This window comes from Arvicola amphibius, chromosome 4 (genome assembly GCF_903992535.2).
Source record: "Arvicola amphibius chromosome 4, mArvAmp1.2, whole genome shotgun sequence".
NCBI lineage: Eukaryota > Metazoa > Chordata > Mammalia > Rodentia > Cricetidae > Arvicola > Arvicola amphibius.
Genome location: NC_052050.1, coordinates 108,797,769 through 108,816,504, shown reverse-complemented (window position 1 = coordinate 108,816,504; position 18,736 = coordinate 108,797,769). Strand labels below are relative to the sequence as shown.

At 39.8% G+C, this 18,736-nt stretch overlaps 1 protein-coding gene across 3 annotated transcripts in view; it reads right to left on the bottom strand.

Annotated features, from left to right (window-relative positions):
* The window catches only part of Psd3 (pleckstrin and Sec7 domain containing 3), a 548,735-nt gene that overhangs the window by 309,462 nt on the left and 220,537 nt on the right, over nt 1-18,736 (bottom strand). For all 3 annotated transcript variants that reach the window (XM_038324926.1, XM_038324929.2, XM_038324927.2), the window contains one exon: nt 16,766-16,874. In XM_038324926.1, the coding sequence (XP_038180854.1) occupies nt 16,766-16,874 (109 nt within the window). The remainder of the gene's footprint in view (nt 1-16,765; nt 16,875-18,736) is intronic.

The following is an 18,736-nucleotide window of genomic DNA, read 5'->3' as shown; positions in this document are numbered from 1 at the left end:
TTATTTTTGGTATGAGACACCAAAAGTATAGACCAAAAAAAAAAAGGGCTGCTAAGAAATGAGATGAGGAGAGCTCTTCTGCACGCGCATGCGCGCGTGCGCGCGCGCATGCGCGCGCGCACACACACATACATACACACACACACACACAAAACACACAAACACACACCTCACAGGGGAATCAAATGGACTCAGCATGTTGTATATACATAAAAGGGGAAGGGGAAGGGATGAAATTAAATACAGCAGTCATATGCAAAATTCTCAAAAAAATTATTTCAATTTTTTTTTAAAAAGTAGGATTCCATGAATCTGAAAATGTCTGTACAGCAAATTCAAATGCTGTGCAGCAAAGAAATCAGTTAACAGAATAAAGCAACAACTTACAGAATGGAAGAAAATACTTGCCAAACAAACATCTGATAAGAAGTAAATATAATGTATTTTAAATAGCTCAGTATTAAGAAAACAAATAACTTGGCTTTTTTAATGTACAGAAAATATGAAGAGACGTGTCCCTAAAGCTCACAAAAGGACAAACATGATGAGCAAGTACATACAACTTTGTTCAGTATCACTGATTGTGGTGTGAAGGAGAATGGCTCTGTTTCTATACTTTCTCCCCAGTTGATAGAACTGTTTGGGAAAGGTTAGGACAGTGCCCTTGTTGGAGGTGGTGTGTCACTGCAGACTTGGAGGTTTCAAAAGTTCACAACATTTCCAATGTGTCTTTCTCTGCCTTTTACCTCTTTATCAAAGTATAAGCCCTCAGGTACAGCAACATGCCTATCTCTCTGCTGCTGTGCTCCCTGCCATGGTGATCATGGACGCTAACTCTCTGAAATTGTAAGCAAGCACCCAATAAAGTCTTCTATGTGTTTCCTTGGCTATGATGTCTCTTTACAGCAATAGTAAAGTAACTAAGACACTAATAACTTTGGGGAAAGGTTAAACACTAGATATCACCTCATACCTGCTAGAAAGGTTATTGCCAAAAAGACAAAGATGTGTTGAAGAGGAATTGAGAAGAAAAAAAAAGGTTCTCTGTACACTGTTGCTAGGAATACAAGTAAGAAACGACATTGTTAAAAACAGAATAGAGATTTCCACAATCATAGAAATAGAATGAACATGAAATCCAGCAATCTTGTTTCTAAGTATACAGAAAAAGGGCAGAACGCCTGTGGGTTTTTGTATTGTTGTTCAAAATACCCAAGATACTGATATAACCTAAACATTTCTAAAGGATTAAATGGAGGGGGATGAAGATGAGATAAATATCTAGTGAAATACTGTTCATCTAAAAGAATTCCTGTTATTTGTAACAACATGAATAAATATAAAGAATTTTTTTCTAAGTAGAGTAATGTTGTAGGTAGATTGTTCCCAGCTGCTCAACCCCGAAATAACCACAAAGAAACGGTATTAATTAAATCACTGCTTGGCCTATTAGCTCTAGCTTCTTATTGGCTATCTCTTACATTTAGTTTAGCCAATTTCTATTGATCTGTGTATTGCCACATGGCTGTGGCTTACTGGGCGAAGCTCTGGCGTTTGTCTCCGGAAGGGGCTCCATGGCTTCTCATTGACTCCACCTTCTTTCTCACCGCATTCAGTTTAGTTTTTGCCACCTAGCTCTACTCTACCCTATCACAGGCTCAAGACAGTTTCTTTATTAACCAATGGTATTCACAGCATACAGGGCAATCCCACATCAGAGTAAGATAGGCATAGAGAAACAATATTCTATGATCTCACACGCAGAATGTTTTACAAATCAAGGGCCAGCAAGATGGCATATGGGGTAAATGCACGTGCACACAAGCCTGATGACCTAAATTCAATTCTCAGAACCCGCATAAAAGTGGGAAAAAAGAACAAACTCCACAAAGTTGTCCTCTGAACTCCACTCACCTACTATGGTGTATACATGCCCCACATGCACACATTGTATGCATCTGCAACACAAAAGCACACACACACACACACACACACACACACACACACACACACACTGGCCTAAGTAAAACGTTTTCAGTGAAAATTAGACACATGATTCAGAACTTGAATGGTCCTGGCTACTTTGAGCCTGTTGAACTGCCATCTGTTTGAGAATTTCCCACCTACAGGTGTGCTTGCTTGAGCTCTTGAATATTTTTGAAAGTAGAAAAGAGAAAGAGGGCATAAGGCAGGGCAAACTGGCATATCTTAGACATACCTGAAAAGTATTTTTGGATGAGCAGCCCCAGAACACTTCTAGTTATAGCTTCTTGATATCTGTTACTATAAAACATTTGGAAACACTTTCCCCAAACTTATCTTTCTCAGCTTATCTCACATTGACCTCCTACCTGTCTCCTAAATGCACAATGTAAAGAAACAACCTATTATTTTTAATCAATAAGAACACATGTTAGCACGTTTTAACATAATATAAATCTGGTCTCTGCATGCCCAAGTCTTTATCATTTATTCTCTGAAGACACTGTTCCTTCGATCTATGTTTGCAGAGTATCACAGCTTCTGCCACTGTCAAAATAGCTTTCTTCCCAACACCCCTGCCAACACATCCTCAGAAACTTGGCCCAGAGAGTCTTCTCACCGAGGATGCTTTCCCTTCAGTCTAAGTAGGAGCCTTCAATAGACTACCACATACCCCTGCCTTTATTCAGCAGGAACCACATGTGTTAGAACCATCTGTTACTCCAACCAGATGGTATACTCATTTTTCTCCTGCTTAGCAGCTATAGGTAATGATTCACTGTATGCTGACTAAGAAAATGCCCTCAAAAAGGTCTTTACTTGATGTCTTAGTTAGAGTTTCCGGTGCTGTGATGAAACTCCATGACTAAAATCAAGTTGGGGAGGAAAGGGATTATTTGGCATATACTTGAATCACTGAAGGAAGCCAGGACAGGAACTCAAACAGGGCAAGAACCTGGAGGCAGGAACTGATGCAGAGGCCACAGAGGTGGTGCTGCTCACTAGCTTGCTTCCTCTGGCTCACTCAGCCTGCTTTATTATAGAAACTTGGACCACAAGACTAGAATGGTACCACCCACCATGGGCTGAACCCCTCTCCTAAGGACCACTAACTGACAAATGCCTTACAGTCGATCTCGTGGAGGCATTTCCTCAACTGAGGCTCCTTCCTCTCTGTAACTCTAGCTTGTGTCAAGTGGATACAAGTGTACCAGCTAATACACTTGTCCAGGGGGACATTTAGGGAATCTGATACCTGCCACTAATGAAAAGCAGGCCTCCTGATTATTTGTCCAAGCTCTATTTTCCACATACCAGCATTTCCCCCAACACACTAGAGCTAGGGGATGTTCATCATGTTCATCATGCTCATATGTGGGCTTGCAGCAACACCACAGGCTTCCAGTTTTACCAGCCTGTCAACTCCTCCAGCCTCAAAATCCCACAGCCATGTGGGCTTCTCTGAGCTAGAAGATAATTCACATTGGCCTGGGCCCTTTTCTGGTCCCCACTATTAACCCTTGAGACCTCAGTCCCAACTCTCCCAGTACTTTTTATTAATCTGCTAATAAGAATCTGAAGATAACCCTGAAACTAACCAGTTGCTATAATTTCCGTAATCCTCCTCTCCAAAAATAGGCTTGCTACCCCCCCTTTTTTAATAGCAGCTTTCTTTTTGTAAATAATCCTACAATAAATCTGTAACTTATCTCCAAATGTACCCAGCTTTTTAGGTCACAGTGCTCAGAGCTGAACTGATGTAACAGGAGCCAGGTGATCTCTTCTTGATCTTCTAGTGGTATGTGATACACCATCTCCAACATGGCGATTAGACTCAGAAATTTCAACCAAGCAGGAGTTATCATGACTCTGCTTTATCTCAGAAACCGTTACCTCTCATGCCCTTAGAAAGGGGCCTCGCCCCTCCCCGGTCACAGTGAGACTAAGTAGAGCAACACATCTACGGAGTTCATCACAGTAGTGTGCAGAATTGGAGCTAGTGGAGAGAATTAGAAGAACCTGAGTTTTTCACAAGCGTACAAAGCATCCAAGATGTCTACAGTACTTCTGCTTGAAAGTGGAACACAGCAAGGCTGGGGTTGTGCACTACTTCCTAAAACGGAAGCAGCCGCCTTTTTCCGCTGCTTCCAATGTACCGAGATATGAAGAATAGCACTTTCTAAGTGTTCTGGGAAGAGTAAAAAGTCCCCATGGTTCCCTAAATAATTGCTGAACTAGTACTCCTTAGGAGGCCACAGTGATCATTTTCACAACTTCCACAGTCCAATTCAATATGTTCTCATTTTTAAGAACCTTTTAAGAACTGTGATGTCTAAAAAGAAAGTTTCAAGTCTTTAAAAGAACAAACGGATTACAATACTTTATCCTGAAACAAAACTCATAAACAATATAACAATATAAGGTAAAACTCAAAATAATCATTATAACCTTTTAAATAAAATGCAAAGGAAAAAACAATAGTTAGCTGACATTAATTATATGACTATTCAAGTTAGTGAGACACTAATTGTCCCTAAAGGGAAAATCAACCTGCAAACAAGACAGGAGTCAAGAGAGATGCAAGTGCATTGAACCATGACTCAGTAACCTTAGCACTGCCTTCTAAAGGATGATATTTCAACATCGTGATCATCTTTTAGTAAATCTCCAAAATCAAAACAAAAGTCCAGTCTTCCATTAATGTATAAGTAGTGATTATCTTAGAAAACCTATATTAAATATTATTCAGAAGTGTTTAGATAATATATCCTAAGTACAAATAATTAGAAACATATTGTCCCCACACCAAGAAAATGTTCACCACCTTAAAGTCACAGAACTTTTGAAACAACCATTTCCAGTATTGTTACATCCCACCCACTACAGAGGTTTAGAAGTCTTGACCTCCACAGAATAATGGTTGGCCAGGGCAGATCCACATATGTGGTCCTAACTCAAATACACCTTAGGGAAAAGGTTGTCTTTAGGAGAAAGGAAAATAGTATGGTATGTTCCTTAGAGCCTTGGAAGCTTCATGCATTCATTAGATTCAAGAAAATCTATCCTGGAATGCAACTTTGAATGGCCAAGTGTGATTTCCTTGAAATCACATCCCACAAACCTGGGAACCTGGTGTAGGAGGTCCTTCTTTCTTTATGTTGCTTTCATTGGTAAATAAAGACACTGCTTTGGGCCTGTTACTAGGGCAGAACTTAGGTAGGTGGGGAAAATTAAATGGAATGCTGAGAGAAAGGAAGCAGAGTCAGAGGAACGCCATGGAACTGCCAGAGACAGACGCTGGGAATTTTACCTGGTAAGCTACTGCCATGAGCCAATATACAGATTAATAGAAATGGGCTAAATTAATATGTAAGAGTTAGCCAATAAGAAGCTAGAGCTAATGGGCCAAGCAGTGTTTTAACTAATACAGTTTTTGTGTGGTTATTTTGGGGCTAACTTAACGGGGTGGCCAGGACAAACAAGCAGCCTGGCTCTCCTCCTACAGGAACCAGTGCTAAGATTTTAATGCTGGGGCCATAAGGCCAAATGCCTACTGGAACAGAGGCAGAGGGAGACCACACTGAGGACTGGTGATTGGGGACCAGATTTCTACAGGCATCAATGCACTGATGACACAGCTTAGTACCCGCACAGTTTTGTCCTCATCACCAGAAGCTTCAGAACTTTAGTTTTACATGAAATTTCCAAAGTTTTAAAGGTTCGGTTTGTTTTCACCAAAGTTGATCAAATAAAGCACAATTGAAATATGTAATATGTAATCTCTACTTTGCAAAACAGAAGTGAAAAGATACGTAAAAAAATAAAAGGAAATCTGAGATTAGACAGCTCATCAAGGAACAACTCAGGGAACCCCTGCTAAACACCTTTGTGAAACAGATCAAGCACCAACAATAGTTAGCTGTAATCCTATGTAATCCTATGGATTCTATATCTCAAGTCTGTACTCTAAAACATCCCAACAGCATCCAAAGAGCTGTACAAGTCAGCAAGAGACTATCTCTTCAATATAAAACATAGATTGTTAGTAAGCACATGAAAAAAGTTTGGTGTTAATTGTATTTGATACAACAAATTTCTGAGGATAAAAATATCCTGGTCCTAACTAACATATGATATCCCAATTTTTTTTCAAGGTTGATCTAGTTCTGCCCTCAAGAGAAATTTAAATACATCTTATCAAATTATGTGTGTCTACGTGTATGTTCTTATGTTACCCAAACAGATTTGAATTATTGGTATCAAATGATTACTAACCCTGAGTAACCAGGTTATAAACTCAAGTAATCATCATCCCAGGCTCCTCAGATTTCCTATTTAGGAAATGACATGACAAAAAACTGGGGGGTGGGGGGAGGAGAACGGACAAAGCAGAGCTTGGTGTGTTGTACCACACTGTAACCCTGATACTTACTGCTTAAAGCAGGAGTTTTGTGAGTTCAGAGATCACCTGGACTACAGTGAGACAGTATCAAAAGAAGAGAAGTGATGGAGGGAATGAGAGTGATGGGCCCAGCTACGGAGTTGAATCTTAACGATTGCTTATCTAGCATGCGCTAGACCCTCCATCCATAGCAGCACCACACAAATAAAAATTAAGAAAGCAATACAATAATGAGCAGTAATCTAAAAATTGGGAAAACTATTACACTGGAAAGTGGGAACAAGATGCAGCTTTCAGCACGCCCTCCAGATTGTTTCTGCAGCACAGCACCAAGAATTTCCAATCAGACAGCTGAGGCTGCTGCGGAACAGCTCATTCTGCAGATATGTGGATCAGTGTTGGGTGAGACAGGCTCATTTCATAAACAACCCCACCCAAGCAGAAAGTTTACCATCAGTCTCCAGCTCACTTGGCCAAACCAAAACCAGATGAAACCAGGGTCTGTAGAACAGCAGGGTCTGTGGCCCATATAAAGTAATGGAGACCATCTGATTATTCAGTAAGGGCCAAGTAATACTGAGCGCATTCATCATATAACTGTATAAAATACTGCAAAGACATTTTTCTGCTGTCCATATGGATAGAAAGAAGTCTGGGTAGGGGAAAGAACAAGCTATATGAAATGTTCCAAAGGCAGTCTTACTAAAAGACTTGCCATAAAATTATAAACTGACTTAAAAATATGTGGTGGAGACAAGAAAACAAATCAAATTAAAACCTTATAATTAGCGTATTTTTCATTCATTCCTTTGCATGTCCATGGTTTCTATGCCAATTCATGTTTTTTTTAAAGTATTGATTCATAGCTTTTATAGATCCTACAGCTACATGCAAAAATTAGAATAAGGACTAAAAGAAATTTGTGCCCTAAAGTGTGACAAGGTTATGTTTGGCTGCTGCTGTTCTTGTTATGTTTCTGTTTTACCTTTCGTTTTGTGTATACAGAGTAGTGTCCACCCACTTGGTAACGTGCTAACTAATGTGTTCTTTCATCAAGAAGTACTGACCTATACATCTTTATACCACAAACAAACCAAAACATAAACCGCAAAAATGGCCTGGTAAGATAGTTCAGTATCTTAAGGTATTGCCACAGTATCTGAGTTTAATCACTGGGACCCACATGGTAGAAGGAAAAAGCCTACTTCTCTGCATATTGTCCTATGGTCTACACACACACACACACACACACACACACACACACACACCATCACCACCACTGCCACCACCATCAGTACGAAATGTTTTTGCTTTTTAATTCCTTGTAGATCACAGACCAAGAGAATTACAAAACTTGGAAGAAAACACTGGCAAAAATCTACTTAACCTTGAAGTAAGCAAACAGGTATTACATTGAAAGCATAAATAAAACTTGGCTTTATTTCATTTTGGTTAAATATTTTCATGCTACAAATGATATTATCAAGAAAAGAACAGAAGAAGAGAACAACCTTCAAATCAATACCTGATAAGGAACTTGTATACAGAATGCAGAAAGAGCTTTTACAACTTAATAGTAAAAGACTGACAAGCCATGGTAAAAGCAGGAAAAGGATCCGAGCGGACACCTCTCTAAAGGAGACAGCAAATAGTAAGCTGGCAGGCACATTAAAAGACGTCTAACATCACTAATGGGATTAAATCTACTGGAGAACAAAGCCAGTCACAAGGGACTCTATAGGAAATATCTAGCGTACATAAGCCTATGGGAGACAGGAAGTAATGTGGGGGTTGTCTGGAGAATTGCTGCTAGTACACTCATTTCTTTTTGAGAGAACAGTAGCAAAAAATGCCCTAATATAACTACAGTCATCAACATACCCTATGGATTCTATGAAAAGGTTAACAATGAAGTTTAAATTTTAAGTAGGCAACTTGTATTGTGTACTAATTTTATCTCAATAAAACAAGGCAATTCTACATTCCCTACAAAGATACTTATTGGGCTGGAGAGATAGCTCAGAGGTTAAGAGCATTGCCTGCTCTTCCAAAGGTCCCGAGTTCAATTCCCAGCAATCACATGGTGGCTCACAACCATCTGTAATGAGGTCTGGTGCCCTCTTCTGGGCTGCAGGCAGACACACAGACAGAATATTGTATACATAATAAATAAATAAATAAATTTTTGGGGGGTTTTTCGAGACAGGGTTTCCTTGTAGTTTCTAGAGCCTGTCCTGGAACTAGCTCTTGTAGACCAGGCTGGCCTCGAACTCAGAGATCCACCTGCCTCTGCCTCCCGAGTGCTGGGATTAAAGGCGTGCGCCACCACCGCCCGGCTAAATAAATAAATTTTTTTAAAAAAAAGATACTTATTCTGTCTTCTGGATCACTATGGCACATAGGGACAGAGGTTTGCCTTTCTTTCCTCTAAGGCAATGGTTCTCAACCTGTGGGCCATGTTCCCTTCAGGGTCTTGAACGACCCATTCACAGGGGTAGAATATCAGACATCCTGTATATCAGATATTTACATTACGATTCATAAGAGTAGCAAAATACAGCTATGAAGTAACAATGAAATAATGTTGTGGTTGGGGTCATCACAACATGAAGTGTAGATGGAACGTTGGCACACAGACAGATGACCCTCCTACATCAATGAAGAGCTGTACTAGAGGGTCACAGTGTCACAAAGATTGAGAAGCGCTACTCTAAGGTGAATTTGAGAGGCAACCCATGCCCAAACACAGGCTCCTTACAGTCCCTAATGAGACGCATCAAAAGTCACAACCCCAAATAAACCAGCAGGCACACTTATCCTAAAGAGAGGAACACAGGGAAGCTGAAAACCCCACGCCAGCATTATCTCCATCTGTCACGGGGCATGGAACATCTGCCATCCCTGATTAACTGGAGAGTAACCCACATATCAGCTGCCTTTGATGGCCCCACTCCTGCCCTGTTCTGTGCTCAGAGGCTTGCCTGCATATGACACTCCACATGCGTGTGTCTGAAGTTACCCCGTGACAGTCTACATGTTCTATCATGCCTCACGCAGATTCATCCCATTCCTTCAACTCTGTAGAAAGGACATTCCACACATTTAGGAAAACCTCACCTAAGGACAAACCTTAATTCATACGCATCAGTGTAGAAACAGACTGTAATAACATCCGAGGTAAAACAGAGACTTCCAAAGAGAAGTCCCAAATTCAATGAAATAGAATTGACCTGGGAGAAAGCATAAATTAAGGAAATTTAGGGTAATCTTAGACAATAAAATCTGATCAATTGTTTAGAAATTCAAAATGATGTGTCTATGAAAGAAAAGACTGCAATGAAGATTAATAGAAAAGTGACTAAAATTATAAATACAAGTATCAAAACAGAAAAGTTTTAGGAAGAATGTCAAGTGATAATTTAAAATAAAAATGAAAACCTAAGAGACAAAGAAGATAAACGCAATCAACCTATTATCTGTGTAGTAAGAACCTTAGAAGTAAAAGTGAGTTTTAAAATGAGTAGAGTGGAAATAAATGAAAAGTAACAGAAGACATATCTCCAGAGGTAATAGAAGACATATCTCCAGAGGTAATAGAAGACATATCTCCAGAGGTAATAGAAGACATATCTCCAGAGGTAATAGAAGACATATCTCCAGAGGTAATAGAAGACATATATATCTCCAGAGGTAATAGAAGACATATATATCTCCAGAGGTAATAGAAGACATATATATCTCCAGAGGTAATAGAAGACATATATATCTCCAGAGGTAATAGAAGACATATATATCTCCAGAGGTAATAGAAGACATATATATCTCCAGAGGTAATAGAAGACATATATATCTCCAGAGGTAATAGAAGACATATCTCCAGAGGTAAAATAAGTTACAACAGAAAGGGCTCCCCGCTTGTCAGCCAGAACAAGACTCATCCTCATGACGTATAGGCCAGAGCAAAGATGCCCGGACGATGATCAGCAAGAATGAGCAGACAATAAATGAGGAGCAAATATCAGTCCTTTCAGTACCAGGGGACCAAGGAGTTTGAAGCCAGGGTTACAGAGGTCCAAAGGGAAAGGGTAAGCTAGGACCAGTTACTGGGGGAAAGCAATGAAGCATAGGTATAAGATGCCCAGACACGTATGCACGCACGCACACACACACACACACACACACACACACACACACACAAGAATGAGGAAGGAGACCCAAGAAGCACACCTAATCAGGATTATGTTTAAGTCTTCAGAGAAGAGCTGTATAACGGCCTAGAAAATTTTTAGTACAAATTAAAAAATCAGAAGATCAGAACGATAATCATACATTCCAGAGAAAAACATATTCCTTCTACAAATAACATAGTAAAGATATGAAAAAGTAATACCTAATCAGTCCATCTAACAAAATGCTGTTCCACTCCCTAGATTCCTTCCAGGGCTCTGATGCGCTCTCCCACTAGTGCCAGCAGAGGGCGCACACATAGGCTCTACTTCTCTTCCGCTTCAGGTGTAAAGGCACATACTATGTGGATTTGGCAGTTCTTAAGTACAAGAGCCATGTTCAAATATTTAGAGTCAGTCTGTATTAAAAGCACAAAAGTCTCTCTATTTTTACAATATAAAATGTAGATACCACAAGTCTGGTAAGAGCAAAGACAGATCCCAGAGGAAAGGAATCTGGAGAAGCAGAGACCACATGTCCTTATCTCATGACGTCATGTAGCAGACTTCTCGATCACCTTGAAAAGTGAAGTTTTACGCGCTAATACTTAGAAATCCAAGCAAAAGAACTCTCTCTCTCTCATCATATACATCTGCTTCAGAAAAACTGATGTGGGATTCCCTTCTGTATGCTATGATTATGTTTTATTACCATTGGTTATTAAAGAAGCTGCTTCAGCCAATGCCTTAGTAAATAAAGCCAGGCAGAAAATTCAAACAGAGATAGAGAAACTAGGTGGAGTCAGGGAGACGCCCTGTGGCTGCAAGCGCCAGCTGCCAGTCAGAACCTTACCAGAAAACTACAGCCTCGCGGTGATACACAGATTGATAGAAATGGGTTAGTTTAAGATATAAAAGTTAGCTAGAAATATGCCTAAGCTATTGGCCAAATAGGATTGTAATTAACATAATTTCTGTGTTACTAATGGGGTCTGGGTGGCTGGGAAATGAAAGGGCAGTCTCCCACTACAAAAGACTATATAAGATTTTTTTATTATTATTTTTACATTAGAGAATTAGTAAGTATTATCTGTGGGCCAACTGTCAGCAATGTTCATGAAATCAAACAAACACAGAGAAGGACAAACTGATGAGTCAATGGCCCGAACTCAGTGCCAGGGATGGAGCCTTGGCTGAGGGTGAAGGGAAAGGGCTCAGAGAATGTGTGAGAAAAAGGCTAAGGACCACTGTGTTAGCAGTGGAGCCCAAGTAATGGGGAGGGGCAGGAGCTGACCCTCCTGATTTTTGTGTGTTGTGTAATTTAGTCAATACTCCACTTGTTAGACAGACATACACATTGTTTTAAAAATAAAAATCAAAAATTCACATTATAGTTAAGATAACTAATTATTTATAAATAAAAATCTCTACATCTAACAGACTAAAAGTAAATAAACCCATTTCCCTGATTAAATTTGGCAATGAGAATACAAACCAGAAAAGTATTTCTGTTAGGCAGTTTGATAAATGGGGATTTTCATTTAGTTAAGATCTAAAGCTATTTTACTAGATATGCTAGAACAGCCTGGAATTCAAAAGCTAGGGAGGATGAGGCAGGAGGACAGCACGTTCCTGGGATAAGTTATAAGAGTTTGCCCAGGCACCCTACACACACACACGGTCAATTAAAAAAACACATAAAAGAAGAAACCCTATCACTAAGGCCTGGAACAACACGTGGTGCAGAGTACTGAGCAGTCACCTGTTAACTGAAAACTAAACACACAGGCACACATTCCGACGTGGAACATGAAAATATAGATGATACAAGAGGAAAACTACCAACGTGAGAAACTTGTGTGGAATTAGGAATGTTCTTTCTTCTTCCTTTCTCCCCCATTCACTTTCCTATGGCAGCACAGGGGCAATGGGAGATCCTGGAACCTGATCATCGGGCTCCGGTTCACAAACCAAACACAACCCTGTCTCTGTTTCGTGGCTGCTGCTGCGCCAAAAATACACTGACAAAAGGCAACACACAGAGAGGGGGTTATTGCCTTTCAACTAGTTCTAGATTCTATGCAGTTCATCATTGCAGGAACCTGAAGCAGCTGCTTACATCTACATTCAAGAGCACAAAGAAATGAACGCATGCATGCACGCTTGCTGCTCAATTCCCTTTCCATTCATACAGTTCAAGGCCCAACCCTAAGATGGCGCCGCTCACATTCAGGCTGAGTCTTTCCACCTCAGCAGATCAAAACTAGAAAAATCCACCTCAGCGGATCAAAACTAGAAAAACCTCTCACAGGCATACCCACATGCCAACCCAACCTAGACAATAATACACCGAGCCTCTCTTTCTAAGTGTGTCAATTTAACAATGAAACTAACCACAAACCAAATAAACTTGTACCTAATACCCCATTTTTTTCCTGTCACTATCTGAATCTTTTGCAAACTTTCAAAAATTATTTATTTATTTTTATATCATATGCATTGGTGTTTTGTCTGATTGTATGTCTGTACAAGGGCATCGGATATCCTGGAACAGGAGTTAGAGACAGTTGTGAGCTGTCATTGTGGATGCTGGAAATTGAACCCGAGTCCCCTGTAAGAGCAGTCAGTGCTCTTAACTTCTGAGCCATCTCTTCAGCCCCACTATCTGTATTTTTAAATTCAAAGAGAGACAAAGACTGTTTCCTAAGCATGTGCATGTCTTCTTGATATGCAGCTGCTTTATCTTAATGGTTTTCCCTTTTTATATTTGCAGAAAATTATTTTAGAGTTTCACAATATTCCATTGCTCTCACTCTTTGGGTCATGATAGCTGTGTTGTAAATGATGATTCTCCTTCCCATAAAGGTTCCTTGCTTTGTACAGATGATACTAATTGTGAACTTGTAATTTTGGGGGCTATTTGTTATTGTAGGGCTTTACATGTCCACAATTACCAAAGGGATCCACAATTTTGTATTAAATTCAACAACAGTTTGTAACATTTCACCATCCTAAACCCAGTTTTATGTCACTGTCTGAACTACTTTTGGTGCTCTCTCCCAACTTTGGGCTTCCATTACACAAGAAATGATGTTGGCCTCTACATTCAGAACTCTGGGAAAACTGGTATGTCACAGCCCCATACAACAGCTTCTAGGAAATGCACAATTTTTCTAGTCATAACTTCCATGAACAGTGTCCAGTTTTGCATAAACTTCATGCTAGTTTCTTGTCTTGAAACTAATGGGCACATGGATTGTTCTTATCAGAGAGAAAAAAAATAACCCTTTCCTAGGTCCCCTGCTTTCCTCTGAGTTTGGCTTCTTCTTTGTCCAGCACAGGGGATTCCTTCCTTTCAAACTGTCCTGTCTACTCAGGGTCTGCTGTTTTCTTCTATTCTGCATCAACTCAATCCAGTGTGCTGCAGGAGGTCTCTGACTATATTCCATACTTTAGAAGGTGTCATATTAACAGGAACCACTATATATTTCTTTTAAGTTTGGATACTCCATACCATTGATTCAACTCTATAACCCTAAGAAAATTACAAATTTGGGTACAATTACCATGCATGTAAGATGTTGACAACAGGAGGGACAAGGTGAAGGACCAGGGACATTAAAAATATTGTTTAACAAGTCTTAGTAGTAAAGAGATCTTTGTATTTTAACATTGTAATGAAAAATATTTCTAAAGTTCTATTATTTCTACATTTATCTATAATATAATATTTAGGGCTGGAGAGAGGGCTCAGCTGCAAAAGGCTAAGCCTATAACTAAAAATATAATACAATATTTATAGGACTACATTTTAAATTATGATAATGACTTCAAAGGACTTATAAAACATTATCTTGAACTGGTATAGTCTTAAGACTATAAAATTACACATTTCTCTTCTCTCTTTCATCTTCTTCTTTGGTTCCACAGTTTGGACTTAAATTTTCAATCATGTTCTCACATGCCTTAACATTAATGATATGGAATAAGGTAGGAAGGAAGGAAGGAAGGAAGGAAGGAAGGAAGGAAGGAAGGAAGGTTGAAGCACGCTGCTGACCTAGGAACTTGTGTATGATTCTTTTCAAATGCTTGTCTCATAGTTTCCAAATTCAAATTCCAAGGGCCTATAGAAGAGCCTCCAGCACACACAATATAGTAAATCAAAGCCAATTAGCATTAAAGATGAAATGCGAAGTTTTGAAAAGTACCACACAGAGTCTATCTACTATGTGTGTATTTATCTCATTTCAATCATTTCTTACTTCTAAAAAGCACACTCTAATGTGCTTGATTTCCCAGACAGCAAGATAAAAGGGCAGGTGGCAAATATTCCTGTAAAATTGAGTATAAATTTGAATTTCTCTTGGAAAAATTCTGAAGAATAAAATTGCCAGGTGATATAAAACGTATCTTTAACCCAACTGCCTTTTAATTATTTTACACAATTGTATGTAAGAGACCTCAGCAGATTCACATTCTTGCCAATAGCTATATTCACTTTTTTTGAGAGAGAGGAGGTTTCTCTGTAGCTTTGGAAACCATCCTGGAACTAGTTCTTGGGCTGGACTCAAACACACAGAGATCCACCTGCCTCTGCTTCTGTCTCCCGAGTGTTGGGATTAAAGGCATGCACCAACACCACCCAGCTATATTCGCTTTTGAAACAGAAAATATTGCACATTGTTTACATACTTAAATAAAAATTATGCTTCATCATAGTAAAAATATGAAGAAAGCACAAAACCTTACTGTGGCATCCAAAGTTAAACCACACTGTGGCATTCAAAGCTAAACCACACTGTGGCATTCAAAGTTAAAAGTAGCCAAAGAGTTTCAGACTGTATTAAGGTGTTAAAATAATTAAGGTGTTATTGTTTATAAACAATAATGATGTTTTAAATTATTTCACTGTGTTGTATTGTATCTAAATGTTTATAAATATTAAAATATTAATTAATATTCACTTTAAGACTGAAATAATAAAGTAATATGCATGCATTGTCATCTTAGGAATCTTGAAATGTTGTTATATAACCCCACCAACACACGGATCTAAAAGACAGTTACTTGTTTTTAAGCAAACACCAACCACATTAGGTCAAATTCCTTAAACATCTAAAACAGATAGCAAGGGTTAGATAATGATATAGGTGCAAACAGTAATGACTGTCAGTCTAAACGTCGCTGTTGAAGACCAGGGATATGGACATGAGGACATGCTACTCATCCTCATCAACACAACAAACAAAACCAGAAGCACTTGCTATCTACCGAGCATGATTCTGAGATCTTTGCCTACACATTCTATATCCTCAAAATAACTGAGATATGTCACTGTAATCTCTTTTTTAAGATTAGAAAACTGGAGTTGGATAATTTACACAAAGACCCAAAGGTGAGTTACAAAGGTGAGTTACAACTCAGTAAGTCTAACTCCAAACACAAGCTCTCAGCCCTTTCTGAGGGTAGCCCTTCCAAAAGGCCTACCTCTTCCTTCACCAACAGTCTTCCACAGATATAGATAAGTGTTCTGAAACTCTACAAGCGTGTGTATTTTATGCCGTCTTATAGGAAGATGTATTCGTAAGTGTACTGTTTTAACTGACTAGGATCAGACAATAGGGAGTAAAGTCCTAGACCTGTTGAGAACAATTGTAATCAGAAGCATACCGTATTCAAAGTGCAGAGTACAGTGCTGACATGGAATAATCGAGTAAGTTAGTAAGATTACTAATATTAGTACTGACATTAGTTCTATCTGTTCTCAGCAGTGTTGAAGAGAGCTGCTTCTAATATTAGAATGTGACAGTTAGATTGGAAAAATAGGTTTGCAAAAGAAAGCTCTCCTGAGGTTACATTGTCTGAAAAAATTGTGGCATTGACTCTCCATAATATACAATGGTAGTAAAACCTAAAGTGTAGGTATATAGAACAACAGCAAATGCAGACAAGAAAAGCTTAATGAGAATTAGTTAATTCTTGATATTTGAAGTATTATAAGCAGAAAAGTCATCAAAGAAGATGACTTGAAATTCCTGAGAGCCAGCTTTAGGAACTACATCCAATTCCAGTCTTGGAAGGCTGCTCTAGAGAACAGTTGGACCGCACAGGCTTCACAGAGGGTGGCAGGAAGTGATATAGGTAAATACAGTACTCAGAAATCGCTGGGGCCACATTATCCTTTACCTGCAGGACAATGTTAGCAAGCACTTACTAGTATCTGGAGATTTCTCTTCTGACTTCCCAAATAGAAATTCGTACTTCGCCTTGGCAACACTCTGGGAATGTGCTGATGCAGTGTTACCCCAAACAAACGTTTCTGCCTGCAGAGTGAGAACCAAACAAAGGCGTCATTACAATACAACGGAACAAATAATAATTACCCAAGAAGAAAATGATCAAACCCTCATGATGCATAATCACTCAAAATGAAACAAGAAAAATCAGAATACCATTGGGATACACGATTTCAGCAGTGAGCCCCACACAAGCACAGTATCCACATGACGTGCACGGGGAAGTCAAGAACAGGTGAGAAGATGGCCGTGACCATGGAGCAAGGCCATGATAAACTGTTCTAAAACCTTTATGTGGCTGGGGAGAGCTCAGTTCGTGATATGCTTGCCATATACACATAGAGACCAGAGTCCAATATCTCGAATTTAGGTTTAAAAAAAAGCAGGTGTTAGAGACATGAGTTTGTAGCCCCAGCCCTGGGAAGCCTGGTGGGCCAGCCTGGACTACTCAGTGAACTGTAGAGCAATGAGACCCTGTTTCAAAGTGATTGGCCCCTGAGGAATGACATCAGCGGTTGACCACTGGCTTTCGCATTCAAACTCACAAACATGCATCCACTTGAACAGGCTTCACATGCATACATAAACAGAAAGTTTATGTTACTTTTTAGCTATTAAAAACTATTTTACAAGCCGGACTTGATGGCATAAAGACCCCAGTACTCAGGGTTATATGAACAACCAAGAAGCTAGCTATTTGAGATTATCTTAGAACTTCTATAACAGCCTTTGAAGCAGAAATGACTGGTAAGGCTAGAAGCCCAGTTACAATGCCATCACCCCACTACAGACCAGTTCAGCATGTGGTATCACCCATCAGTGTCCCCCATCACCTTGATCTTCTATATCATCATCAAAAAGTTAGCTTGCAGAATTTTGAGACAGAATTCCTAAAAAATACCCCTGTAATCATTTAATGTTCAGATTGCAAAATTCATCTCTGGAAATTCTTCTTCGCGTAATGTGCTTAACAAGTATAGGTTAATTATCCTTTTCCCCAACAGAGAGAAAATAATCATAATCTGTGTATAGAGAGCTTCTGCTAATAAAAGAGGAGCTCCCCCAGGGATTCCCAACAGAAAGTGACCTAATTTGGAAGATGCTTATGGAAGGCTCTCTGAGGAAGTGATGCCTGCAGAAATGATAAGGTTAAGAAGCTGGGTAAGGAGAGCAACATATACTACACAGAGTGGGGGGGCATCTTAAAATGACTAGCCTATAGTATACTGAGAGAAGGCCAAAAAGCACAGAACAGGTAAGGGGGCCAGCTCAAAGACCCACAGACAAAGCAGCATGGATCAGAAGCAGTGATTAAACAAGCATGGAACACTTGGGGAAGGAAGTCTCATCTTAATCAGGTGACTTTTGGCTGTCTCACATTGACATTAAAACAATAACCAGGGCAGTGAGTATATGGAGTCATAATTTAAAGTATGCTTCTCCATGAGTTTTAAACACGCTGATGGGGAGAAGACCCCACCACCACTATCAATGCTGGAGGCAGCAGGAAGAGCTGACCCTGTGGTCATAAGTGTGGGAGAGCCATCCCCGACATCCACCAGCTGCAGAATTGAGCCAACACTGTTAGCTCAGGTGTGGGTAAGCCAGCCCCGAAATGGTGACCATAGGAAAATTGTCCCCATTACCCACCTGCCTTATGGTGGCATGGGCAGAGGATTGCGACCTCCCCCTCCCCGCCGCCCATCAATGCCCGAGATGTGTGGGATAGATGGCCCTGTGGTCATAAGAATGGCAGAGCCATCCCTGACCCCTATCAGCTGAGCAGTCCCTCCACCTCGCCAACATGGTTAGCACAGATGAGTCAGCCACGAAACTGTGGCCATGGGAGAGCTGTCCCATTTCCCATTTGGCAGCCTGACCCTAAAGAT